Source organism: Rhodnius prolixus, unplaced genomic scaffold, assembly GCF_049639745.1.
Source record: "Rhodnius prolixus isolate KJV_2025 unplaced genomic scaffold, Rpr scaffold_3, whole genome shotgun sequence".
Lineage (NCBI taxonomy): Eukaryota > Metazoa > Arthropoda > Insecta > Hemiptera > Reduviidae > Rhodnius > Rhodnius prolixus.
In genome coordinates this window covers 34,440,341-34,467,058 of record NW_027411603.1, presented here as the reverse complement: position 1 = coordinate 34,467,058, position 26,718 = coordinate 34,440,341, and the positions used below count along the sequence as shown (strand labels likewise).

At 30.3% G+C, this 26,718-nt stretch overlaps 2 protein-coding genes and 1 long non-coding RNA gene across 13 annotated transcripts in view; 1 reads left to right on the top strand and 2 right to left on the bottom strand.

The window, feature by feature from the left end:
- Nucleotides 1-2,616: 2,616 nt before the first annotated feature.
- Nucleotides 2,617-4,266, bottom strand: LOC141452371 (uncharacterized). Of its 3 annotated transcripts, XR_012457358.1 has the most exons (4): nucleotides 3,928-4,266; nucleotides 3,289-3,482; nucleotides 3,105-3,167; nucleotides 2,617-2,831 (listed from the first exon to the last, which is right to left on the bottom strand). XR_012457358.1 is itself a non-coding variant. In XM_074124415.1 (3 exons), the coding sequence occupies exons 1-2, from the start codon at nucleotides 4,128-4,130 to the stop codon at nucleotides 3,290-3,292; spliced, it is 396 nt and encodes a 131-aa protein (XP_073980516.1). In that variant the 5' UTR covers nucleotides 4,131-4,266; the 3' UTR covers nucleotides 2,617-2,831; nucleotide 3,289. The 3 variants fall into 3 exon arrangements, 2 of the variants coding, with proteins under 2 accessions (XP_073980516.1, XP_073980515.1); XM_074124415.1 differs by lacking the exon at nucleotides 3,105-3,167; XM_074124414.1 differs by lacking the exon at nucleotides 2,617-2,831 and having other exon boundaries at nucleotides 2,858-3,167.
- A 34-nt stretch (nucleotides 4,267-4,300) lies between these two features.
- On the top strand, nucleotides 4,301-6,028 carry LOC141452372 (uncharacterized). Its single transcript, XR_012457359.1, has 2 exons — nucleotides 4,301-4,477; nucleotides 4,908-6,028. It is a non-coding gene; the product is annotated as an uncharacterized lncRNA (long non-coding RNA).
- A 3,002-nt stretch (nucleotides 6,029-9,030) lies between these two features.
- Nucleotides 9,031-26,718, bottom strand: part of Klc (kinesin light chain) — a 210,842-nt gene continuing 193,154 nt past the window's right edge. For 4 of the 9 annotated variants that reach the window (XM_074126366.1, XM_074126369.1, XM_074126368.1 and 1 more), the window contains 4 exons: nucleotides 25,859-25,990; nucleotides 18,482-18,615; nucleotides 17,886-17,937; nucleotides 12,615-14,848 (listed from right to left, as the gene is read on the bottom strand). In XM_074126366.1, the coding sequence (XP_073982467.1) occupies nucleotides 14,774-14,848; nucleotides 17,886-17,937; nucleotides 18,482-18,615; nucleotides 25,859-25,990 (393 nt within the window). In that variant the 3' untranslated portion in view covers nucleotides 12,615-14,773. Of the gene's footprint in view, nucleotides 9,064-12,614; nucleotides 14,849-17,885; nucleotides 17,938-18,481; nucleotides 18,616-20,850; nucleotides 22,296-22,644; nucleotides 22,690-25,406; nucleotides 25,509-25,858; nucleotides 25,991-26,718 lie in introns of those variants that run through there. The other 5 variants (XR_012457942.1, XM_074126371.1, XM_074126372.1 and 2 more) reach the window with 5 other exon arrangements.

Here is a 26,718-nt window from a genome sequence, read left to right as displayed (position 1 = left end):
TACCATGTGCGTAAAATATGATTATGAATTCCAAGATGCTTCTTTACAAAACATAGAATATCAAGAGATAGATGGTAAACATTACTTTCCTCTATCTCAAACAGAAGTTAATAAGATAATAATGAAAAATACAATGAACGTAAAAAGGGAGAAACGTTTTAATTGGTAAATAAGTGAAGTTTGCAAACCGTATTAAAAGCTTGAGACCCATATAAGAACGCTACAGATGAGTAATTCTTATTTGTTTAAATAATTAGTCTAAGAAGTTGATAATTTGGCGAAAACCGTTCTGTCTTCTGGAATTATTTTAAAAGTTTTTTATTTTTATATTTTAATAGTTTGCCGAGAAGTAAGTGATTGGGCAATATGTTTAGTTATATTATCTTCCATGCAAGAGTTAAGAGCATCATGTTAAGATGGCTGGTCATTTGTCATCCAACAAATGTTTGAATAAACCCTGGTTCACCACTGTAACGAACACTATAAGCAGAATAGAAATGGATTACCGCAAGATGTAATTACCAAATCTCTGCTGCTTTTTTTTCCACCAATATTTGATCAACGACCTCTTTTTATTGTGTGACGGAGCTACAACTATGGTGCACTAGTCTATTTATTCTACGTTGTTGATGTAGCGATCTAATCGATGAGTGAAAAATATCAAAGAAATAAATGAAGCCCTCGCCACAATGTCCTTGGAATCTTGTTACGCAATCAATGCACCAACCAAAAATGCACTGAAATGCCATCAGCAAGCTATTCACTCTCTCAACCAAAAAACATAAAATTTGGGATTAAATTCAATTGTGAAACTCTGAGAGATAAATATTCGGTGAACTATTTCGGAATAATGTTAGTCACTTATTTTTATATTGTTGACAAATTTAAAAAAAATTGTTGGTAACATATCACGAATTACGTTTAATTTTTATTCACTTATAATGGTAATTTTATTGCTAAATTAACATGTTAGAGAAAATCTAATTCTATAATAAGAAATTTCAGTAAAAAAAAATGTTAAAAGACAAAGAAATTTGGGCCCTAATTGTTCAAAAAAAAAAAAACAAAAAACAACTATTGTGTTTTAACAGCAAAGAGATGTACTATGATTTAAATACTGTCACAAAGACATTTCTAATTTAACAATTGTATCTATATGTGGACACGCTAAGAATTTGATTATTCAAATAAGTTAGTTGATCCGAATGGGAGAGGTTGGAAAAACAATTTATATCTTAGCCAAGAATTACACCAAGTTACCAAGCTAACGAGGTACATTAATATTAAAGTGTTGTATTCGGGTCCCCAAACATTTGGGCAGCCCCGTAAAGTAATCAGAGGTAGAGGCCAAGATAGTGATCGACTTTCTTTCAGTCTCATTAGAGACAGCAGTTTCACCGTAGCATGGTAATTAAATGTTACTTGATTGGCTATTAACAGTGGTAGTCTGGTTCACACTTAACACAACCAACTTGTAATTTATTCTAATACATTATTTCTATATCAGATTTAATTCAGTTACAGACAAGTTAACACTAGTATTTATAAATTACCAGAGTGAGGAACTCAGTAGAATGAAAGGAACCTAACCAAAATAAAAACACGTCGGAAAAACAGTTTAATTATTAAAGATTTAGGTTTAAAGTAGCTGAAAACTCAGACAGTACTACCTTCTTCTTTGCTTTCATTTCTTTTTAAAGCTATTCAAAAATTTAAGTTAACCACTGCATTTTTTTTTTTCATTAAAACTGTCCGGTAGGACAGTTGTATAAGGGTTGATCGTCAAAAAGTGCACGAAAAAGCGTAACGTTGAAAAACGCCCAACTTTGAATTATATTAGATTTATTTACAGCTACAACAAATGTTGTATCAAGTAAACTTGATATTACTGGTTCAGTAATGACCAATTGGTGAAACTCTTTCTCAGTCAATTGCGCTCACATCAGTAAGTCTCCTAGTCCACTTCCAAGCTTCAAGCGACGAGGAAGGATTGTCTGGAAGATATGGAGAGCCGTTGCACAAAAGAATTAGAATGGAGAGCCAGTAGGCTGTGAAATTTGCAGTAGCGAGACTTAATTAGTTCACATGATGTGAAGGTCAGTATGAATGTTAAGGTTTGCTATGTAGAAAGATGCATTAAGGATTTTTCGTAAGATTTTGGATTGCGTTTGGAGTTTGAATGTTTGGCTGAACCCCATACTTCTACTCTATATGTCCATACCTTAACTGTGTCTTGTAGATTGTTAGTTTAAGATTCAAGTCAAGATTGGATCCACTGAAAGCTTTTTTTTTAAGAAATGAAACCTAGAATTTTATTTACTCAAGAATTTTGATATCTAATAGTTACTTGACTTTTAAATAAAAAAATATTTCCTATACATGACTCAAAACATTTTCACTTGTACTCAATTTTCTTTGGGTTGTGATATTATTGTATTTCTTTTAGGGGAAAAATTATATGATAAATACAGAGGAAAATAAAGGAATTAGCTCATTTTTCTTGGAAGCATACTGAAAAGGTTGTGGGCGCTAATGATGTTGACGTACCTAGTTATAAAAAATAAAGTCTGCATTAATTAATATTAACCTATTTGAGAAACTATGAAAGAATTCTTTAATCTTTGACGGTATATTTTATTACATCTTTTACATATAATATATAACTTGCAAATTAGTAGCTATATACAGAATGTGCAATGCGGCCTGCCAGATACGTGATTTGAGGAGCAACCGATGCTTCAACACTCCAGAAGTTAGGATCTGACTTGAGCACATCAGAAAATCACGCTGCTATCGCCGTTTTCTTTTTTTTAAGCGGCGTAATGGATTCTCTGTGTTATGAAGTGAAAAATACGGTTTGAGCTACAGGAATAGGATTTCTGGATAGATTAATGTGGAAGGTAAGGGTAGTAAAAATGGATTAATTTGGAAATAAATGAAATATTGAGGTCTTTATTGGAGGTTATCATTTGAAACTTAAAAAGGAGCATTGATGATTCGTCTGAGGACTTGGGATTAGAAGGACAGTTTTCATTATTCATGTTCATTAATTATAGAATTTTTTTCTTCTTAATATCCATTTAATAGAATATTAGTAAGGATACAGATGCTTTAATCAATTTTTGGAATATGTAGAAAGGTTAATTTTTCTAAAGGCTCCAAAGAAACTGGAAAAAGAGATGTTATAACTTTACATAAAAACAAAAATTACCCAAGGATCTCACGTTTTTCTTATTACGTGATCATTAAATTTTAAAAAAAGATAATAATTAAAACGAAAAGATCTACTTTATTTAACCAATGGTATTTTTTCTCCAGGGAGAAAGAACCAGCCAAAAGGTTTGTTCCAAATTTCCATAACATCTTTAATTTCTTCCTCAGGGCCATTTATTTGTTTAACCTCTTTGTGACGAGCATTTCCACTTAGCTTTTCTATTTTATCTTTTCTCATCTTGGAATTCTGCAGGATCTCCGCAGCTATTCTAAAAACAAAACAAAAATGCCACTGAAAGCTATCCACTAAAATATGTAAAGAGCAAGAAATGTAAGTATATAATGTGTAAAGAGGAAGAAAAGAAATTAAAATTAAAGCTATGGCTATGAAATTCCAAATTCCACATTAGAAATTCCAAGTAAATTGAAAGATTAAGGATTTTTGTGATAGAAAAATCACTTAAGGAATTACCAGTTAAATTTTTTTCAATCAATTATATTTTGTGAGAGAATAAAAATGTCTCACTAAAGCCTTGCAGGTCATGAAACAAAGAGTAAATGTAAAAATATTCATCCTAGAGGTGCTGATAATATTTTGTTTTCTTCCTAATTCTTGTCTAATTATTCAAACCTTTTGGTTTTCAAAGTAACACAGGAAACAAAGAAGTTGAAGAATATTTATTTTGTAACAAATCAGGATAATTATTAACTTACCTGGAAGCTAAGAGAAAGTCAAGCGGACCCTTGTCTTCCAAAGAAGCAATATCCAAAGTTCCATCAGGCTCCCAAGCAGCGGCAGAAGACAAATTAGATATTACGGAAATTGGACGACTAAATAATGATTCGGCAGCAATTAGACGGGATTGCATTCCAACACTTTCCAATGATAACAATACCAATTCCCTTAAGTCTCCCATTTTCAACCTTTAATTTCGTTTACTAAATAAAAGAGTTGGATTCCCGTTCAGATCCAGTTACTTTTCTTTTTTCTTTTTTTTAAAGGATTTCACGGTTTTTTTATATGAATTATAAAAAAAAAAAAAAGCTCTACAAAAAAAAAAAATGAAAATGTCATATGTTAAACAGGTTGCTTTTGAGCAAAGAGATATAGTTAGCCAACAAACAAATGATGAATTAATAAATGTTTGAAAGAATGAAATCTTATTTGGAGTGTACTCGTTCATCTTAGATTTTTTTTTAACATTTGTCTCTTTTTTAGAAACCAAAATTAAAATACGGTAAATAATTTAGAGTGAGAGACTGTGTAAGTATTTGATTTTGGTTCAGAAAATTCTTTTAAAAATAGAATATAAAATGCCCTTAGATCGATATATAATAAAAACGATTAATTCTTTTTCGAGTATTTCTTTGGCGATTCATCATCTGAGAGTGTGAGGATAGTGTGAAAGATAAAAATACGAAATTTAGAGTATAGAGTGAAAGTCAGCTGAAACAGAGACTGATCTCAGATAATTTTAATAATTTAAAGATCAAATATGAGCCGAAAAATACAATTATACGTTTTTTACTCCACTATAATTCGTATTATGCGGGCAGTCAATAATTTTGATTTAGATTTCTTTGGCACTGGTATACAAAAATTTGTAAGTAAAGCCAGATGTCAACAATTTCTTTTAACTGTTTGTATTAATTATATTTGTTTTATTATTAATTGTTGTTTTTGTAAATTGTAGAATTGGATTATTGATCCGTTGTTTATTTAATATAAAATAAAAATCCCTCAGAAATAAATGTATTACAAATGGATTGCCGTGGCAGCAGCAATTTTTACATTATTAATTTTTGTTATTTAACTGTTCAACATAAAATGCTTTTGAACCAAAAAACATATACATATGCTCTGATAAACTGGTCAAATATATAATGACTTAACTTTTTCGAGACAAGAAGAACAGTTTGAACCAATAATTTGCGTCTGCCAAAGGTGAAGTTGAAGTTACCAGTAAAAAAAAAAGGTTACGAACAAGCAAATGAAAACCTTGGGAAGGAGAATTGAATCAACCATCTACTATTATGGAACCTTTTTAACATTCAGTTCCAATGAAAAGTGTTTGGAACTTTTAGAAATATGTACCAGAATACGCAATCAAGTTGTTATTGAAATTTTAGGATTTACAAGAAATTAGTTATGTGATGAAATATTCAGGAACGATTTTAGAATGACTTTACTAGAAATTTTTTATTTTTTAATTTGAACGTTAATTAATATAAAGTTAATGAATGCTTCTTGAGTATATACTTTTATTTTGATCATTTTTAGAGATTAGCCATCCTAAACTCCAGAGCAGACAAAAATTAAGTCATTTAAGAGAAGATATCATGACAGGACTACCTAGTATTTCTCCAAAATAAAGAAATAACTGTCTAAATCATTGTTTCATCTTCTAAGTTATTTTAAAGAATGAAAAGTTGATGGTTTCATGGAATTTTCAAAATGGGTTATTCAACCGTTGTTTTACAACTAACTATCATAAAGCTGTCAATATCAGTATCATGTTAAACATAAGTGGAAAAGAGGTTACATCAAGAATTTGTTGATGTGAGGTCTATATTTTGTTAGCTGGTAATGAGGTAATTTAAAGAAGCATCTCCACTCATGGCTACTGTAGCTAGATAAAAACATGACTACCCAACTAGAAAACCATATCCTACTAATATGCTAATAGGAAAGCGACCACATAAGCTGCTGGCATTTACGAGCTAACCTTGTTACGGGAAGAAATAAGACATTGTGATCGTGTGTCAGATAAAATGTTGAATTTTAAATATTATACTTGTGACTTTTTTTGTGTTATTTATTTGGTTTTTACTTCGTGCTTCCTTTAAGAGAGATGTATTTTATGTAAATCTTCATGAGTCTTCTTGTCAGCAAAATGAATATATTTTTTATAGATAATAACTTCATCATAAGTTCAAATCATGCTATCCCGAAATCTGAATATTTCACAAAATGCGATTGGAATGAAGAAATCACGTTATTTCAAACAGTTACATAGCTTTACTAAATCAAATAAATTATTTGAATGCACTTTTTAATGCATTATCTGACTAGAAAATGATCAAGCCCGAAGTTATATCCTGATCAAATTCTATCTTCTTGTTATCTTCTACAAATGTTGATGCAAATAGGTTTTTAAAACTGAGCACTTTGAGCGAATTCTCAATTAACCTGGTAATGACAGCGTTGAAAACCAAACAATCCAGCAACAATAATTATAATGGTCAAGTTATATTTTCTAATTGGACGCAATGATATCATTAAGTAACATAAAGAAGAGATAAGCTATGTACCATTGGACTACCACATGGAAATCGCAGGTTCACTTACAGTCCAGCCTTTACTTCTTTTCTTGCCCAAAGAGCCACTCGCAGCTCACTGTCCGGTGATGGGACAGTGCTGACTGTAATGAGCAAAGATGTCTGGGGGCAGCAATGCTCTGGGAGACAATGAGCACTAATGTTGAGCAAAAAAACGTTAGCGGTTAGCGTACCATTCAAATTAATAACAAAATGATTTTAGTGAGTTCAGATGATCAGCTTTTATTCATTTGTATTACTTATTCCTAATTTCTGATGTAAAAATTAAAAAAAAAAAAGGGTTTTCGACGTTCAGGTTGTTTTTTCTACAAACGTTTCGTGTGGAGTTTTAGGAAATCAACTAATCGGCCCAATACTTCTGCAGAGAGAACTTAACTGGTGCAAGGTATCTAACTTTATTTAAGAGACATTTGGCCAGTTATGCTCGAAGATGTTCCTCAACAACGTCGGCTAGATATGTATTTTCAACAAGATGGTTGCCCGGCACATAATTCGAGAGTTGTTCGAGTTTACCTGGACAGAAATTTCCATGAAAAGTGCTTAGGGACTCATTGTCTCATCCAGTGGCCTTCCTCGATCTCAGGACTTAACCCCAATGGACTATTTTTTTTTTGTGGGGATATCTAAAAAATAAAGTGTACAGTAACCTTAATCCCGTGGCTTCAGTCGATGATCTGAAACGTCGAATAACTCTAGCCTGCCTAGATCTTGACTTCGCCACCATAAGTGCTGCTACAAGCAAAGCGTGGGAGTCCAGAGTTTTGGTTTGCCTATCCGTTGATTGTGCCCAGTTTAAACAGATTCTTTAAAAAAAATAACCTAATTTTGACAATAAACTGAACTTTGTTTTTCATATTTTAAATTACCATAACTTTTGAAAAACCTAACCGATTTCTTTTTTTTTTTTTTTAAATCTTTTATTGCAATTTACCACTGCAACAGTTGTTGCAACAAGCAAATACGGTGAAAGGGAAAAGAAATAACGGGAAATCATGATTGGAGAAGGCACCCAGTGGTGCCAATCCAGTAACGTGCTTAAGATAAGGGAAGATCACGAGGCCATCTTCTCTTCAATCTCCTTAGAGGATTACCTGGTAATGTGGAGGAAGATAGGTGATCTATGAGAGGGTTAGGATGAGCTGCTGTAGAGGAATGAAATTTGAAGAAATGAGTGTTAGCAAGATCTGTAATGAAAGGGATTTTGAGGTCATTATGGATAGTGAGGTTAGATACATAGAACGGAGCGTTAAGAAGTTTTCGAAGTATTTTTGACTGTAATGTCTGGAGGCGTAGTGAGTTGGAACGCTTAGTCGATCCCCATACTTCGATGCCGTATGACCAAATGGGTCGCAGTAACATTAGATATAAGAGTCTTTTGTTATGTAGGTTAAGTTTCGAACGTTTGTCAAGTAGTCTGGCGAGAAGTTTGTAGCGTTGGTTAGTTTCTTGTCTTTTCAGTCTAGTATGGGGATTCCATGTCAACCGTTTGTCTAGGTGGACCGATTTCAAAATTTTTTTTTGGGGAGCTCAAATACTATAAAAATATGCAACAAAAAAATATAATGTTCCATTTGAAAAAACAAAGTTGGATGCTGTATCTCGAGATACAGGGGTCAATCACTGAAAATAAACTAGACTAAAAATGATTAAATACGTGTTTTTTATTTTTTCAAAATTTCCCGCCGTTTAAAAAAAAAGTGGGTGGAGCATATAACTCTGGGCACCCTGTATATAATAGATAAACCGCACTCCAATTGAAATATTAAGTTATTTATAAGTCCATTTAAGAAGTAATATATTTACTACGTGACTGAAAGTTACTTTTTTTTTAACTTTAAAAAATTATTTATGAAAAATGTAACTTACTTCTATATTTATGAACTAGACAAAAGAAAATAGCAAGAAAACAATGTAAAGAATCTTGATCGTGAAAAGAAGTTAGCAACTTCTAAAGAGTAACACGTTCACAGAATATTGCATCTTGATTTAAACAGAAGTAGAGTAAGAAAAACGAACAGAATTGCATTGATGTAGTTGAATTCATCAGTGACAGGGTGGGCGCGGTGTATTTGTATCCACAAATGGCCTGCAACTATACTAGTGCAGGACATTTTCTTTTTTACACAGCTCTTACGTGAATTGTGTTAGAATTAACGATAGTTAGATAGATGTCCGGGAGGGTTTAATGAACGCTTTAATGTTGTAGTCCGCTTTTTCTTCGATTAATGTAATAAATATAGATCATTTGCAAGCAAGAAATTTTGTGTCGATACATTCTTGCAATTCCTTACAGCAAATACATCATTAAATTTTGGCAAAAAATGTAATAACAATTTTAGGAAGTTACAAGCAAAAAAACAAAAAACTTCGAGAATAAAAGACATGTTTACCAGCATTAATGCTCTTCCCAAGTTAATCTCTTTTTTTCTTCTTCTTACCTTGCATCAACAAAAAACCAGTTCAGTCTCTAAAATTCACTTGTAACAAATTTCCTCAAATCTTGCAACTAGTCTGCAAAAAAAAATAAATAAAAATGGATTCAAATATCTAGTTTAAAAATCAAGATGTTTAATATTTAGTGGAGAGTGCCAACCATAATTACTGTAAAGGCAAGAGTTCCATTATTGCACCTCAATTTCTGCATTGTTTCATACATTTACCAAATTTCAGGAATATTTCGCCACAAAAAAAAAAACTTTTGGAGCCTTATGTTTCGTTTATAATAGATTCCTAATACTTCGATTAATCTAAATTAATTGCTTTTTGTACATATTTACAAAAGTATTGAAGTAAATAAAGCAAATTCATTAGAATGCAACTCTCTAAAAGCTTGTTAATTGGTAATATCGCACACGCACAATAGGAGTTAAACTAAGGTTATTTTCTAAAATGTTGAGATCTAATAAAATTTCCAAATTAACACGCAAAATTATCAAAATATGCCTTCAGTTGTTTCGGTAATCTCAAATTCAATTTTTTATTTAATTCGAAAGTATAATTAGCTAATTCAAGCACAATTCCCAAAGTAAATATTGATTTGATTGTTTGTTACCTGAGCCAGATTTTTTTTATTGATTTTATTGTTGGAATGATTTTACTTTAGGCAATTGAAAAGATCGTCAATTAGTGGTTACTTTTTAGATCATAATGTTTAATGCTAATGTTTCTCTAATTATTGAAGTATTTCACCTTCCATAAGTTCATTTATATATGACAATATTTGTTTGTTATGTGTTTCTTTTCACGTAAAATATAATCAACTGTCGATCTTAGTAAAAAATACATGCCCTCGTTCTTTGTTTCATCAAGGAAACACCAAAGTAAATGCATGGACATTCTTTGACGCTTACATTCCACACTATATTCTTGCCATATCTTCTTCTTATTCGGCGCGACAGTCCGTCTAGCGAACCTTGGCCTCCGTCAAATGCTTCCGCCAGTTTTCCCTATTTTGGGCAGCCACTTTCCAGTTACGTACGCCCAACAACGCCAGGGCATCCTCCTTCACTCCGTCCAGCCAACGTATCTTTGGCCTGCCTCTCTTCCTACCGCCGTGTTGCACTATTTTCATAAGCCTCCTCGGCACGTCATCATCACCCATTCTAGCCACGTGTCCTGCCCATCTTAGTCTGCCTACCCTTATCATTTTACTTATGTTTGGTTCTTTGTAGAGTGAGTAGATTTCCGAATTAGTGCGTTTTCGCCAAGTCGGGCCATCCCGTATTGGTCCAAATATTCTTCTTAAAATCTTCCTCTCGAAAATCAGGAGGTCTTTTTCATCTGTTTTAGAAAAAGCCCACGTTTCCGAACCATAAGTTAAAATTCTTGCCATATAGTCACTTAAAACCTGGGTTTCAGTTCTTCTTTATTTTAGAAAAAGAGATTTATAAAATGTACTGAATGCTTAGAAAATATTAAAATCACAAAGGTGACAAAAAAACGCTTCTTAGTAGAAATTGGTAATTCAACAGTCGTATTAAGTCTGAAGGTAAAAAAGTAAAGAAAGATTCAGCAAAATTCAATTAACCGTTCGTTTTAAAAGGACAAAAATGCACCTAGAATAAATGGCTAAAGTTAAAAAATCATTTCGTCTGAATGATTTGTGATACATATGTTAGATGAATCTTTAAAGTATAATTGAATTGTGGGTAAGGTTTGTCTCGCAAGGGGCAGTTGTTGTGCGCAACTGCCGGGGTTTTATGCTCCAGCCGAGTTCCTAGTACAGTACACCGCACACAATTACATTCACAGTATACTTTTCGTGAAAAATACTGACTTAAGCACACAAACATAACACATAGTCCCAGGTTAGTCTTATATTTGGATACGGCATACAGAGAAGCAGTCTTCATTTTCTGTGCCTCCGAATACATTATTCATGGGCCGAGGGACGGCCATGTTTATTAATTTTTATTCTAAAAGAAAACTTCTACATCAGAGGCGAAAAAAAATGTAATAACTGCCCTTTGAAAATTGCATGGATAATAGCTCTGTCCAATATCATTTAAAGAGTGTGTTTAATCCGTCAGACAGATGGATGATTGAGGTCCCTACAGTTCATTGGAAATGCTAAATGAAATTTCATAAGTTTGATGTTGTTGGCAAGTATTTACTTACAAGTGTAACTAAACTGCTCAAGATAATACATTGGAATAAATTTAGATTGAATTTTAATCAATAATTAGTGGCCTCCTTTGGTCAAAGAAATTTAAAAGTGCATTCTTATACCATCTAGCGGTGAGGTCTAGAACTACAATTCTCTAGGCAGTTATAAGCAAGACCTCCATTTTTGTAATGAAAAATAATTCTGTTATTTTCTTCATTTCTGTTTTATTGGACAGTGGAAAAAAAAATTGAAATGATGGAAGATAAATAAAATACGAAAACATACTTCCGAATTTGGTGATAGCGTAGGTGGTTTGTATCTTTGATAATATTACAGTCAGACTATATCAGCTGGCCAGTTCTATCCTCAACCATTTGGCGTGTTCAGCTCTCTATTTAGCTCCAAGATTGAGCCTACCAAAAATATTTTTGCAAAAAAAGTAAAAAATAAGGCTTTTGTTAACTAATAACTACCAAGATTTCAGCATTTGCCCATTTTGTTAAACAAATAATTTTGCACAAAGAATAAACGAAGCCTGAAAGTTCATGAATTATACAAAAAAGCGTCGCTTTTTGCCGCCTCCTGCACATAAGCAGATCTCTATACCAGTTGCAGCAACCTTACGGCTATCCCCAAGACGCACTTCGAAGTTATTCAGAATATTTACTGAACTCGAAACCATATTAAATGCTCTGCTGATTACTTTACTTGATGTGGCATTATGGGTAAGAGAATAAAATTATGTAAGTTAGCTGTCCAGTTAATTTGAGGAAATTCGTTTGCCAATTTTGGACAAGTATTACATTGCTTTCTCGAATGTATTAGTTATTATAGAATAAATTCCTTCTACACTTGAGATCCACATTCAAGAGCTTCATTCAGATGGAGAACGAAATTGTTTTTATTGAATTGTTTTACTAATTATAAATGACAGCCATCACAGCTTTAATGGAAATCAAAACTTTTAAAATCCCTTTAATAGAATCTCCTCCTTTCTTCAATAACATTTGTCCAAAAAAATAGTTTTCATGCATTTCTGTTATAAAACTAAAAAAAAAAATGAGAGACATCTCTGTTAAATTCAAATGTTATTTTACAAGTAGTTTCTCCTTACTGAGTCTTCATCTCATGTTCTCATGACCTGTATTTTATGACTTAAATACATGCATGTAAGTCCGATATTTGAAGAAGTTCGTAAGAAGGTTATAATTTAAAATTGAAGATTCACCACCGATAAATCCAAATAAAATATCCAAGCAACGCTTCTGGATTCAACAAATGTTTTTCTGTAAACAAATACAGTCCTCTACGGATTAAATCCAATATTGCGATTTACGCAGACAAAACTTTTAGCATTTTAAACTCATAAAAATGTACGCTTCAGAAGGCTTAGATGCGATTTCATAAAAGCATATCGGGTATTACTTTAAAAATAAGCTCTTTTAAAAACCAAAAATGAATAAGCGCTTTTAATTTGTTCATTTATTATTACGGCAATACAAACTGGCAAAACAAAACAAAAGAAAAATGATACAAGCAGTTTTATTTTTATAGGTTAGAATCATACAATTCTTTAATAACATAATAGGAATGTTTGAATAACGGTGCGATAAGGGATTTCTTTTTAATCTTTGCTCACTTAATTGTTAAATTTTCACCTTTTTCATAATTTCTCAGTTATAATTCAAGTTATTTTCAGAATGTGCTAAAATAAAAATAAATTAAAAAATCTGCAATATTTTTTGAAAAAAAAAAGAAAAGAAATCAGCAGCATGTAGTTGCTAGTAAAGCGAAAAAATTAATTGATTTACTTTAAGAAAAATATTTTTTTAGTTTGAAAAAATTTCTTTTTTTCACATTTTTTAATTTCTAAATATATCTTATTTCGAAATATTTTTAAGCTTTCAATTATTAAAATTGTGGAATTATTTCATTTCCTAAACTCATGGCTGTAACTTAATAAACATATGGCCATTAAATCTTAATAAAATTAGCGCCGCAAAAAATAACATTGAACCAAACTAATATCACATTACTAAATAAATAGTAATTAGCTTCCTCATAAAAAATATTAAGTAAAAAAGAACTAAAGATTACTAATGTAAATTAATGAAAAATAATTTTGATATTAAATGAATAATAAATTCTTACTTTATAACACTAAAATGCTATAAAAAAACATTACAATACTATCATGAACCATTGCACATATTAATTACAAATACAATAAACTTGTTCTATAAACTAAACAAAATTTGAATTTAAAATAAAATTATTGTTATTTTTACCAATTTATAATTATTTGTCTTTATGTAAAATCAAAAATCTTTTTTTTAATATTGTAAATAAAAGAAATTAAATACACATTCTTTGTTTATCAATCACCATCTTGCACAATAAAAATACAAGAAAGTTAAATCCATCTTTATTATATCATTCCATTAAATTTGGCTCTTGAAAACACCAATATTTTGTCATTTATATTGGTGCAAAAGTGCCATCATTCTAAACTAATTCATAAAAGTAAATAAATACTACTTTTTTTTTGTTTAGCGAAGATATTCAAAAATAAATCTGTTTAATACTAAATTTAAAAAAATAATAATAATAATCAAAATTTAGTCTATTAATGCATTTAATAATATTAAATTACAAAGCGATTTCTTAATAACATCCACTGTTTTTTTTTATGATCCAAAAATATTCAATTATAGTCACAGAAAATACTCTTTATTGATCTTAATGAAAAGGGGAAAAAATGACGGTTTTAAAACCTTACGACTTATTTAAAGAAAAAAATAAAAATAAAATGATATTGCAATTAAATATATTCTTACATAAAAATATTACTTAAAACATAAATTATTTATTGACAGAATTATAATACTCGTTCTTAGTAGAAGCAACTGAAAGAAAACTAACTATAGAATAAATGTTGTAATTATTGAAAAACACAAAATCTCAGTATGATAAAAGTTTTCCAATACTTTTTAAAAGATTGCCACTATAAGTGCAGATGTAAACAAACATTCCTCTATAAATATCTAATCTTTTTGGTATTCTAATGTCTCATTTTTATTAAACTTAATATACTTTTATTATTATTGAAAAACCTTTAGAATTGGTAAAAGATTATCGAAGAGTTATTATCAAAATAAGAAGAGTTCTCTGTGACTGATCCTTGACGTATTTTAAAAATTAATTATTTTTATTACGTGTATGTATATAGATAATAAAATTCACATAAACTTTAAATGATATTTTATTAACTGGCTTCTTATTTATTTATTTTTTTGTGAAGTAATAATTCAACGAATTAATAAAATCCAGCGCACAAAAACTGTGTTAATATATTGTCTAAATAATATTTAGTTTCTTTATTCCACTGTTTCATCTATAATATCTAGCCTATATATTTTACTTGTTAATATTTTCATTTTTGAAATATCTAATGCTGTTTAACTATTGTTTTAAAGGATTTTTTTTTTCTTAATGTAATTAAAAGTAATTAAATTTGCAGCAAGCTGAAATAAGCGACGGCAAAGTGTAAATAGAGAAATAGAGACGAACACACATAAAAACTGATAAAATAGGGGAATTGGCTACAGCTAATAGCTATGTTTGGTTAAGACGCCGATGTAAACTCGCAGTTCGACCTTGCAATAAATTTGACTTCCTTCTTAGTTCATCCTGCAAAAAAGGATAAAATAAAATTAATAAAAGTAAATATTTTAAAACTTTTTTAGGGCATTTCTTCAGACAAACAATATTTATAATTAGCAATATAAATAAATAATAACACTAATACTCAAGATTAATACAAGACCAGTCAACATGATAGATGCTTTAAAGTGGATGTCAAATTTTCTAAATCTAATTCTGATGATTTATATAATTCTGAAACTGTTAGAAAAAGAGAGACTATAAACCTATCGTTAATCTTTTCTTTCACAAATGCAGACCTAAGAAATTAAATAATTATTGTAAATTTATATTATCAAACTAATAGGCATCAAATAATAAGTGGTAGAATGAAGTTTTCACAACAACGTAAATCATAGACACTTTACATGGACGTAGTGTTGAATTTAGTGAACTATAATAACTAAGGAACGGATTTTTATGTATTTAAAAATGCCAAATATTTAACTAAAATATGCATTTATTTTCGTCAATTATGTGGAAAATATGTGATTTTCTTAAAATATTTTCTGGAATATTTAAGTAAAATGGACATTTTTTTTTTATGAAAATGGATTTTTTTTGGGGGGGGGGCAAGTTATAATTATTTATACAAGAAAAGAATATTTTTACAATTTATAATAATTTATTAGGAACAAAATAATTTGTTTTTACAAGTTATAATGATTTATACAACCAAGAACATTTTTACTATTTATAAAAAGATGTGTTAAATTTTCAATTTTGAAAACTTCACTCTTCGAAATTGTTTGCAACCACATGAAATTTCAAATGTTGGAACGTAAAGTGACGACGATCTGGGCGTAAGATGGACTTGTAACGGCTAAAAGATCGTTCAACATCTACAGATGTTATAGGTGCCTTGCTGAAAGAAGTTATCTCGTTGGTTGTAAAGAGTACACGATGTTCTGAGGTGACTTCTGTTCCACTGATAATATCAGAAATCTGACAGATGGTCTCCCACCCTTTGTTCTTGCTCAGTACTTCTACCAGTTTTGATCTGATCAGATCTCCCTTACTCCCAGGTATTCCTTCCACCTTTTCGATGACTTTTTTAACGTTGGACACGTTTTCTGTCAGTCGAACATTTTGGGACTCAAGTTGGGTAATGGCTTGTGCAAGAAATACGCAATTGTCAGAAATGAATGCAAGGTCGTTCCTTAAATTAGGTTTCTCGAATAAAGACTTGGCTGTATTTATCGCTACTGCTTCGTCTTCGAGATGTGAAAGGACATTCTTGATTTTATTGTAGTTTTCATAGTAATACTGAGCTGCTTCCAGCCAAGTACCCCATCTTGTCAATATTGGTTCTGGCGGAAGGCACAAGTCTGGATAGAGATCTTTTAGCATTTTAATGCGACTTGGTGCTTTTAAAAACACTTTTTTAACCACTGTGATTCACAGTCTGTGGTTCACAGTTCCTGTCAACCACCTCCCAATTATGAAAATATGCCCAAAATGAAAAATATGTACATATTTTGATTAAATATGTAGAAATATTTATTTATTTTAATCAAATATGTATAAATATGCGATAACATCCAAATATGTGGAAATATGTGAAATAAAAGTAGACTCAAACGGCTTAAAGAGTGTCAGTATGAATACTTCTAGTTGAAAAACGTCTGTAAATTGCCTAGAAAAAAATATGTAAATACATACGAATCCGTTCCCTAGTAATAACCTACCTGATTAATGAAAAGATATTTCACTGAACAAGAAATTTCAGTAGCTGAACTAATATTTGTTTGTTTTTCTCGTTTATTTGTGCTACAATCAGCGTATTGGCGCTATAAAATACAATGATATAACAGTGAACAGTAGAAGTGAACGAGTGGAGAGATTACCCAGTGGTAACACTCCAAGAAACTGGAGATTTCCTTCTCCGGAGGAGTTTAGGGTTAAGGCTGGCAGGCCCCAATGTTACCAAAAGAATTATTTTAACAAAATTATATCCAACTACCAATTAGGTGTCGTGGACGGAGGCGACTAATAAACATATTTTACTGTAAAATTCCTTTTATTAACCATTAAATAAAATCCAAGACTTAGAGAGCGGGGAATCGATCCCAGTACCACAATACACATATTAGCTTTACGGGCCTCTCCTCTAACCACTTGGCTACCGTGACGCCTCAGCATATACTATTATTTTCATAAATTAATAAAAAATATATATATTTTTTTTCAAATCTTTTATTGTAATTTACCACTGCAACAGTTGTCGCAACAAGCAAATATGGTGAAAGAAAAAAGAAATAGAAGAAAATCATGAGTGGAGATGGCACCCAGTGGTGTCATTCCAATAACGTGCTTTGTTCTCACGATAAGAGAAGATCACGAGGCCATCTTCTCTTCAATCTCCTTAGAGGATTACCTGGTAATGTGGAGGAAGATAGGTGTTCTATGAGAGGGTTAGGATGAGCTGCTGTAGAGGAATGAAATTTGAGAAAACGAATGTTAGCAAGATCTATAATGAAAGGGATTTTGAGGTCATTATGGATAGTGAGGTTAGAAATATAGATGGAGCGTTAAGAAGTTTTCGAAGTATTTTTTACTGTAATGTCTGGAGGCGTAGTGAGTTGGAACGCTTAGTCGATCCCCATACTTCGATGCCGTATGACCAAATAACAGTAAATATAAGAGTCTTTTGTTATGTAGGTTAAGTTTCGAACGTTTGTCAAGTAGTCTGGCGAGAAGTTTGTAGCGTTGGTTAGTTTCTTGTCTTTTCAGTCCAGTAAGGGGATTCCATGTCAACCGTTTGTCTAGGCACAGTCCAAGGTAGCGTACTTTGTCCACAGTTGGTATAGGAGTTTGGTCCAAGATGATGGGAGGCAGGATTTTCCGTCTGAGAGTAAATACTATAAACTTAGACTTCGTAACGTTGGTTTTGATTCTCCATTTGAAAATCCAGTCCTGTAAGTGGTTGATGTGTGTTTATAGAGTTCGTGTAGCGATAAGAGGATCGGAATGAGGAGATAAGATTGCAGTAAAATAAAATATTTAGAAAAAAATACAAAATTACCTCAACACCATTGTTCCCACTAAGAGCGGACATTGACCTTGCGCGTTTCATGCTAGAACAAATGAAAATAGTTACAAAATTAAATACAAATTTAAAAACTTGTCGTACTAATAAATATCAAATAATTTAATTTTATAAAATGAGTATATTAAAAAAAAATATATATACTGAAACAAAAATACCTAATACAGACTTAATACCACTGAATGTGCCATGCCCAATGATATAAGGTGCTTCTAAAGCCACCAATTTCATGCAAAGCACAAGAGAAGTCCTCTAATAAATAATTAATCAATTTTGTACAATATAAAACCTTACCTAATAAAAGCAGTACACTAGTTATCTTATTCTTTTGTTTTTACTCCCGTTATAATGGTTTGATTCAATGTAGAGACAAATCAATTAAATTTTAATCAATAAATTGAATTAAGAAAATATCTGAAAGAACTTTATTGTAAATATGTAAACAACTTATAACGAAATAATATCATTGTAACGGAAGGTTTCTTCTTTTTTTTTAAATTTTCTCTTTCTACTTTTACTTCATTACTTTTTAATTAAATATCAGCAAAATAAAATACAATTCAATGACATACCTGTTTGATTCTAAATTGAGAACTTGTTCAAGATGACGATTACAGAGCTTGTGCATTAGCTTGGTGCTTGACTTGCGAATCGAGGAACGTAGTTTACACAAAGGAGTACTACTGTCAGGCCGTTTTCCAATGTACTATAAAAATATATTGCACGTCCCAAAGAACATTGGGGTATATTGTTTTTTGCTTTTTTATTTATTTATTCTTTAATAAAAAAAAAGTAAAATAAAAGTAATATAAGGTTGACGATCACAACAAAGGAAGACAAAACAAAAAAATGATCCGTCTCAAACCGACAAAAAATATTAATTTCCAGGCGTGTTATATAATAAGACGGAAAAGATCACATAACTAATTATTCCAACTTTATTATTGTCACAGAAGGAAGAAAAAATAATTCCAATTTTAGTCTTTTTTTATTTTAGCCTAGCTAGATCCAGGGATTAGTTCATCTTCAGGGCTTATGTTATTGACAATTACAGTATTTGTTTACATTGTTATATCTAAGGTTACAATAACAATGTAAACAAATACTGTAATTGTCAATAACATAAGCCCTGAAGATGGATCTAGTCCCTGGATCGAAAGCTAGGCTAAAATAAAAACTAGACTAAAATTGGAATTATTCTTTCTTCCTTCTGGAATAATAAAATATGTCACTAAAAACAATTAAAACAACTTAATCATTATTACATTGAATATACATAATTAAAGTTGTTAGTAATCATTATTCACATTGAGAGAATGCATATTTGAAAAATTTAATTGAATATTAGCTTGAACTCATTTTATTTAATTCTCTGAGTTTTTAGCCGTACTAGTAAACTGTTTATTTATTACTGTATTGAAAGGCATCATTTTCCGAGAAAGATTCTAGTTTTATAACCCTATATCAAAGAAAATATATAAATAAAACATTATTTGAATAAAGAGCTTGATTAATGATCATGTGATCAAATCAAATAAAGAAGGGAAACTACTAGAATTAACTATTCAAAAAATGGGCCTACTACCTACATTTCATGGCCTCAATTGTCATGAAATCCTAATACTGAATCAGATTTCTGGAGTATTAATGGGAGGGTATTATTGATTCCATCCAAAAGAGTCTTTGTCCATTTTACACATAATCCCAGTAAGCTCTGTGCGAAAGCTCCAGGATGTGCCGGGCCATTTTGTTTTTAATAATGAAGTTTTGGTTTTTAAAAAAAAGGCAAGTTTATGATCATCCCCAAACTTTTAAGCCAAAGTGAATATGAATAATGAAAAAGGGATCATACCTGAGAGCAGTCCTAAAACCAAACTTTGACTAATCCTTAAAAGATATTTGGAAGCTTAAAATGTTTATTTTTTGTTTAAACTCGAAAGATTTAGGCGAATGATAATTTTTAATAACCTAAAAAAATTGCATAGTTTATTTTTTAAAACAAAACCAATGATAAAGAATCCTGCACTGATAATTTTAATTTTAAGCAAGTACATAAAATTATAACTCCAAAACATCTGTTATGTACAGAGAATAGCATCCTTTTTTGTGGATTGAAACTTATTAAAGAATAACTCTTGTTGAAGATAATAAACTTTTTCAATAAATAAAGATGTTAATCAAAAAGAATTATTGGTACAAACATGCAGGGATATTGAACGAATATATAGGATGAGGCATGCAAAACATTTAAAAAGTAATAATAATTAAAAGGCACTAATGGCCAATTTGTAGATGCGCCAAAAAAAAAGAAGTGATAATAACAAAAAGGTAAGTTAATACAAAACAAAAATAACCTGACTTCTTTATAGCAATCACAGACAACTTTATTATCCAAAAAAAATGAAAAAGTTAAATGATTTTCTTGAAAACATTTTTACTAATTTATATTCTTATATACGTAAGAAAAGTGAGAAGAAAACAATATTTATTTCAACAATTTATTGCTTAGAATAAGGGTGATTCAATTTCAATAAGCTCTTTCTGTAGGCACCATTAATACCAGAAATTAAATTCCAAATTTTATTTTAAATAATATAAATATATTTTTTTATAAAATACATTAGAATTGCTGAATCGTAAAACGAGAAAAATTTAAGTTTTTTTTTTTTAAATTGGCACAATGGTCAATTTACATCGAGTACGTCTAACAAATTAACAACAAAAAAGGTTGTTCTAAATGTATTTAAAATAGGTGTATATTATAGCTACAAATAGACAACAACAAAAAAAGGGAAAGATATGACAATACATTAAGGGAAAAATAAATAAATAAAACAAAACAGATCAAGGAAATAAAGGATGAAATAAATGTGCAGGTAAGTGCATACTTAGAATAACATATATGTCAAACAAAAAATAATAATAAAATAAAATTAGTGCAGTTAATATATTTTTTTTTTTTTTGTATAAATCTTTTGATATTTTGAAATATTTTCAGTGCATAGCTTGTATAATAATAAGAACTGAAAATAAAGAGCCCAAACCATGTAAGGAATGCAAACTGAAATTCTCCACTAGCCCCAAGTATTACGAGTAAAAAAGAAGTTAAAAATGAAACGTATTTGTACTGTTAAAAAATTGCAAAAGGGCTGTTATTTAAAAAAAAAAAAAAAAAAAAAATGGATGGGGCTTCACTTTTAATAATTAGTCAAATTATAAATCCTATACCTTCATTAGAATATTCAGTGGTCGAAATGATAAAATGGAAGCAATTAAAACCTTCCACAGTATACAATTTCAAATTCATCATTATCTATGGCCTATGGCCATATCTGAAAACCTTTAGACTAAGGTACTCCAAATATTTTTTCAAGATTTAGGTATTAAAATACGTAAGTACATAAATAAAATCCATTTTAAAAGCTACCTGTAGAAAAGTGAGGCCTATATTCAGTTTTTAAAACTAGGATTTACAAGCCAAATTCAACTGCAGAGAAAAAAACACTTTTTTTCTAGGCTTCATGCAACTTTTTAGTTGAGCGAATTGCAACTAAAGAGAATGGACTGCCTACTGTGTAAATCTTTGCGTGCAACAATTTGTCTTGCAGCAGAATTTCTTAAAGAAAGCATGACATATCCAGGTTCCTTATATCTAGATTCGGAGATTTCTAGTTGCAGTGGTTATCATGGAAAGATTGGACATTACAGATCCATTTCTTTGGATAAGAAACATTAAATTAAAGTTAACTGTTACTTCTCAATCACTTTTTCATCTCTTATGTTAGTATCGAACATTTCAAAAAGAATAAGAACCATTTAGATCAAAATGAAAGTTGCCACACTTAAAAATTGAATCCTCCTTTTCCATACCACATTGTAAAAAAAAGAAGAAATAGTTCTCTCTCATAAAGAAATTATAACCTCCCCTATTTTATTCTATATCAATTCGACCACTGCATTAGCTAATGATAAAGGTGACGACTCTAGTGCATAAAAAAAGGAGAGTATTACTAAGAAACAATATTATATTAATATAATATTATTGCACAATTTTATTAATAAAAAACTACTATAATACATTTTGATCCTTTTTTTTTTTAATTAATAAAATATGTTCTTTAATAACTTTCTATTAATATATTTGATTTAATTTGAGCGATAAAAACACAAACATAACAATTTAAACCTAAGTATTTAACTAATATTAGGCATCAAGTTTTATAGTGAATATGATTTTGTCAATTATTACTTTCATTTTATCAAAAGGTATGTTTATTATTATTGGTTGATTCCAAGAACGCTGAAAAGTTTAGTTTTGAGTCCGCCTTGTTTCGTGTCCAGTCCACCAGTGGACGATGTTCTCTGTACATAACCTAGTGCAGCGCTCTGTGACAAATACGAGAGACCTTTCTCAATAACCCATTCTTTTTGTTTTCTTACTTACCTTTCATTCAAACAATTTATTCCCTCGATTTATTTCTATTTTACTCACTCAAAAAAAAGTAATCAGTGAATTACATGCAAAATAAATAAATGTGAACTATGAAACGGATACAAAACAACACTTAATATTGAAATCTGTCTTTCAATTTAGATTAAAAAAAAAAGTATATGTGTATATTGGCTTGGCCGAAAAATATTTAAAACACAAAAGATTTTATTTCTTTGTAGTATGAAAAAAAAGAAGAATTCAAACCGTGGAAACAAAAAAAATGATTTTACATAAATGGGGTACCTCGAAGTTACTACTGTTGCATCGGAGTTGCATAATTTTCAGAGTCTAAAGAAATCATCAATTTCCATCATTCAACGAATGCATGGAATAAAGAGAGAAAAACAAAATGAAAATAAAAAAAAATTATTATATTAAAAAAAGTATGAAATCATGCACATGCATTTAACATGATGTTTTATATTTTATGTAAAATTAAAAGTTAAAATGTTTTTAAAAGTAATGATTGGGACTCCAATACTTAGGGGAGTTCTAAAAATTGAGGGCAATCAATAACATTCAAAACTACTTCTAAACAAATAGTTTGTCAAATCACATAATTTAAAAATAGAACATTATGTATAGATTACTTATTAAACTATGGTACAAGATATTATCGTTACCCTGTAAACTGACTTGTAAATAATTCTGAATCAAAATTAATCTTAATTTGTTTTTAAACTTTATTTTCTTCGTTCCTAAGACCATCTCTGGTTGAAAATTATTTTCGAATTAACAAGCAACCTTCATTACAAACCCCGCAATTGAGATAGTAAACATTCAAGTATAGGAACGATTTCAGCATTTGCAGCATTGTGATTTCTTGAAAAGTCTTTCAAGTCTTTTACTCAGGCCTAAAAATTTGGATCTCATAGTAGAATGTGTAGTTTTCATCTTATATATTTTCGTTAGTTTCACTAACCGTATTCAGTATTTTTATTAATTTACCACGCGCACTGCATCGCTTTATTTGGAAAATAACACTAAAACATGTGAATCAAGTTTTCCATATTCATGTATTTTTCTCAAAGATAAAAGAACCCATATTATGTTCGTTTGAGTAAGGATACACAGTGGTGTTAAGCCAACAAAATTGTAAACAAACTGGCAAAGGAGGCCAGAAGACAGAAGCAAAATGGAAGATAACGACAAATTACCAATGTTGTTACCAATTATAAGACCTAATATTACAAAACAAGCCTTGCAGAAATATGGCAGTTAAAGTACAATAACGGCAATAACTTTCTATTAATATATTATTTGATTTAATTTGAGCGATAAAAACACAAACATAACAATTTAAACCTAAGTATTTAACTAATATTAGGCATCAAGTTTTATAGTGAATATGATTTTATCAATTATTACTTTTATTTTATCAAAAGGTATGTTTATTGAATTTAAGGATCTATTGTAATATATGTAAGTCCAATTAGTAAAAGAGTTGTTACAAATAAGTTGAGATCTAATCACAAAGTTTGTGGCTTATATCTGTACGTATCAATGAGAGATCTTCATTGCTATGTACAGAGTTTAATAAAAATTACAAAATCCTAAAAGCTCTATTTTTGAGAAATTCCCCCCCAAAAAATGTAATCAAATTAGTCGTTTTAATTCTAGTACTTTTGGCTGACGGATTTTGACTGCTAAGTTACAGTCGTGTTCCCTTGAGGCATCAAATAAAGTTTTAAAATTCTTATAATGTTACTGCTATTTTATTTATTATTATTATTTTAATGTTTTGTTAAAACACACATCGCACACCCTACTTTCTAAAAAAAAAAATTAAATTTTTCGTGCTTAAAGCTGAAGGGATCTCAGATATTCCCATTAAAAATTCAATTTAAGAAATCTGGCATAATCTTTTAACAAGGTATTGTATTTATGATATTTTGTTTGCATAAAAATAAGACTTTAAATGCTACACATTATCTTAATACTAATTTATCGGACTTTTAATATTTTACTTTCAGTAATTATTTAATTTTTCTTTTTTGCTTTAGAAATGTAACAAATATTACTCGGTAAGTATACAGGTACATTGTCCATTCCGAACCTATAAAACGCACATATTCTTTATCTTATCAATTCCAGTTAACTATTCCATCAAACTAAAGACCGTACTATTACAAACCTGTCCAAAACAATTTACTAAACTTCTTCTTTTCTGATGGCAGAAACGTCAAAGACCTGACGATCAACTAAATTCAAGACAGAGCAGTTAATCCTTCTAATTCGCTTCGTATGTATACAACCATGATTCTGACCAAGTAAGTTTTGCAAAGGATTGTCAAATGTATTTTATCCACAAAGAAGTTATAACGAAAAGAAGGTTATAATCGTTAAAAACACAATTTGATGGTAACCATTGAGATGATTTTGAATTCAAACATCATCAAATCGTTTAAATTATCCATCAAGAGAAGTGCTTTTTCAACTTAAGTAATAGATAAATGATATAGAAAGTTCTGTAAGCAGAGATACTTATTTTTAAAGCTATAACCTTATCAAATTACCACTAAAATAATTATTAAAAGTAAGCCATGTATTTTATTTTTCTACTGATACAGAATTTCATGGCGTGATCAGAAAATTAGGTTGAATTTTAAACTGTTATACTATATTCAGCGACTATGCTATAATAATGTGTAATAAACACTGATAAATGCATTCATTTGTAAGGGCAACAGCACTTTATAGCCAGCCTCTAATTATGTATGTGTGTTATTTAATTGCAAAAATGTTAGCAGCATAAAAAAAAAGCTGCAAACGCATGAAAAACACAATGAACTTTGGGAAATTGAAATGTTCTAGCTGAGAGGAAAATAACGATATAAGGAAATTGATTGTTGTGTGCTTTGTGGTGGCAATGCAGTAGGTAAACAAAGGAGGTTCTGTTAAACGGACATATTATGCAACTGATCCAATTTCTCCTAATTTCTAATTAGAAAATAAATCAAAAGCTTTCAACCGATAAATTAATAGGTGACTCTTTATCAGCTCACCACCTCTGGTGATGTTTAAATTTAACGGCGAACACCACTGTGACTAAGCTGTGATGATAATATTCTTCGTGTATCTCTTTTCTTCCTTTTTTCTAAATGCATCTGCAATTTTGGAAAACGTTTTTTTGAGAACTAAGACAAGTAAACGGTATTAAGGGATCCGTTATTATGATGGAAAAATTACTACCACCTTGATAAAGCAGAATAAAAATTAAACGCTTTTTTTTACGTTGTCTTTATTTGAAAAGATTATCTGCATTAGTAAAATTGAATTAATGGCTTTTTAAATCGATAATTTAATTAATGGCAGGCAATTAATAATGTAGCTAGCTACTTTAATCTATTTGTAAATTGTTAAAACGTAGTGTCTACATAATTTATTAAAATTTAAAAAAACATATATATATATATAAATAAAAGTGGGCTAACACAGGCATACACATAATAAATACCTCATCTGAAGGGTCATATTGCATTGATTCCAATGATTCCCTGGAACCAAGTCTTGTTCCACGGCTATTTCTCCTTTCACCTACAGGACCTAGTAGTTGGGCGACCTTAGCTTGTTTTACTATATCCAGAGCCTTCAAAATAACAAACAAAACAAAAAAATTAAAAGTATAAATCGTTGAAGAACTTTTATTCAGTATTCCTACTTATTGTAGTAGCATGAAACGTTCAAAATATTAATTTAAATTAGTATTATAATACATCTGTTACAGAATGCCTTTTACTGTTTATATTTGGGATTAATTTGTTCATGACTTTTTAAAAGCTTGATGAAGGGGAGAAACTTAGACCCGCATAACTGATGTTCTAATTGTTTACAATTTATAAAGTATTTCATATTTGTAACTTTGCAAGCAGTTTAGTCTCAAACTAGCTTTCAACACAAGAAAGTCAGTTCTAACTTAACAGAAAGCTAGAATTTTAACCATATTTAATTTTTCTTTTTTATAATTTAACCATATTGTCCAAATATTTTAAATCGCCTATTTTTTCTCAACGCACCGGCTCACACTGCATTGTCTGTCAAGACGTTTCTAGCCAAGTACAACATCCCAGTTTTAGGCTAACTGCCTTATTCGCCTGACCTGGCCCCATGTGACTTTTATCTGTTCCCCAAAGTCAAATCTGCATTAAAAGGATCACGATTTCAGTCCGTTGAAGCTGTGAAAGAAAAAGCGGCACGCGTCATGCAGGAGCTGATAGAAAAAGACTTCCAGCACTGTTTCGAACAATGGTAAATTCGCATGGAGCGTTGTAGGGATAGGGGAGGGGTGTATATTGAAGGTGATAATAACTAAATATG

Coding starts and splice junctions, on each gene's coding strand:
- LOC141452371 (XM_074124415.1), bottom strand. CDS start 4,130: ATGGGAGACTTAAGGGAATTGGTATTGTTATCATTGGAAAGTGTTGGA. Junction 3,483..3,927: donor GACTTTCTCTTAGCTTCCAG/GTAAGTTAATAA, acceptor TTTTGTTTTTAG/AATAGCTGCGGAGATCCTGC.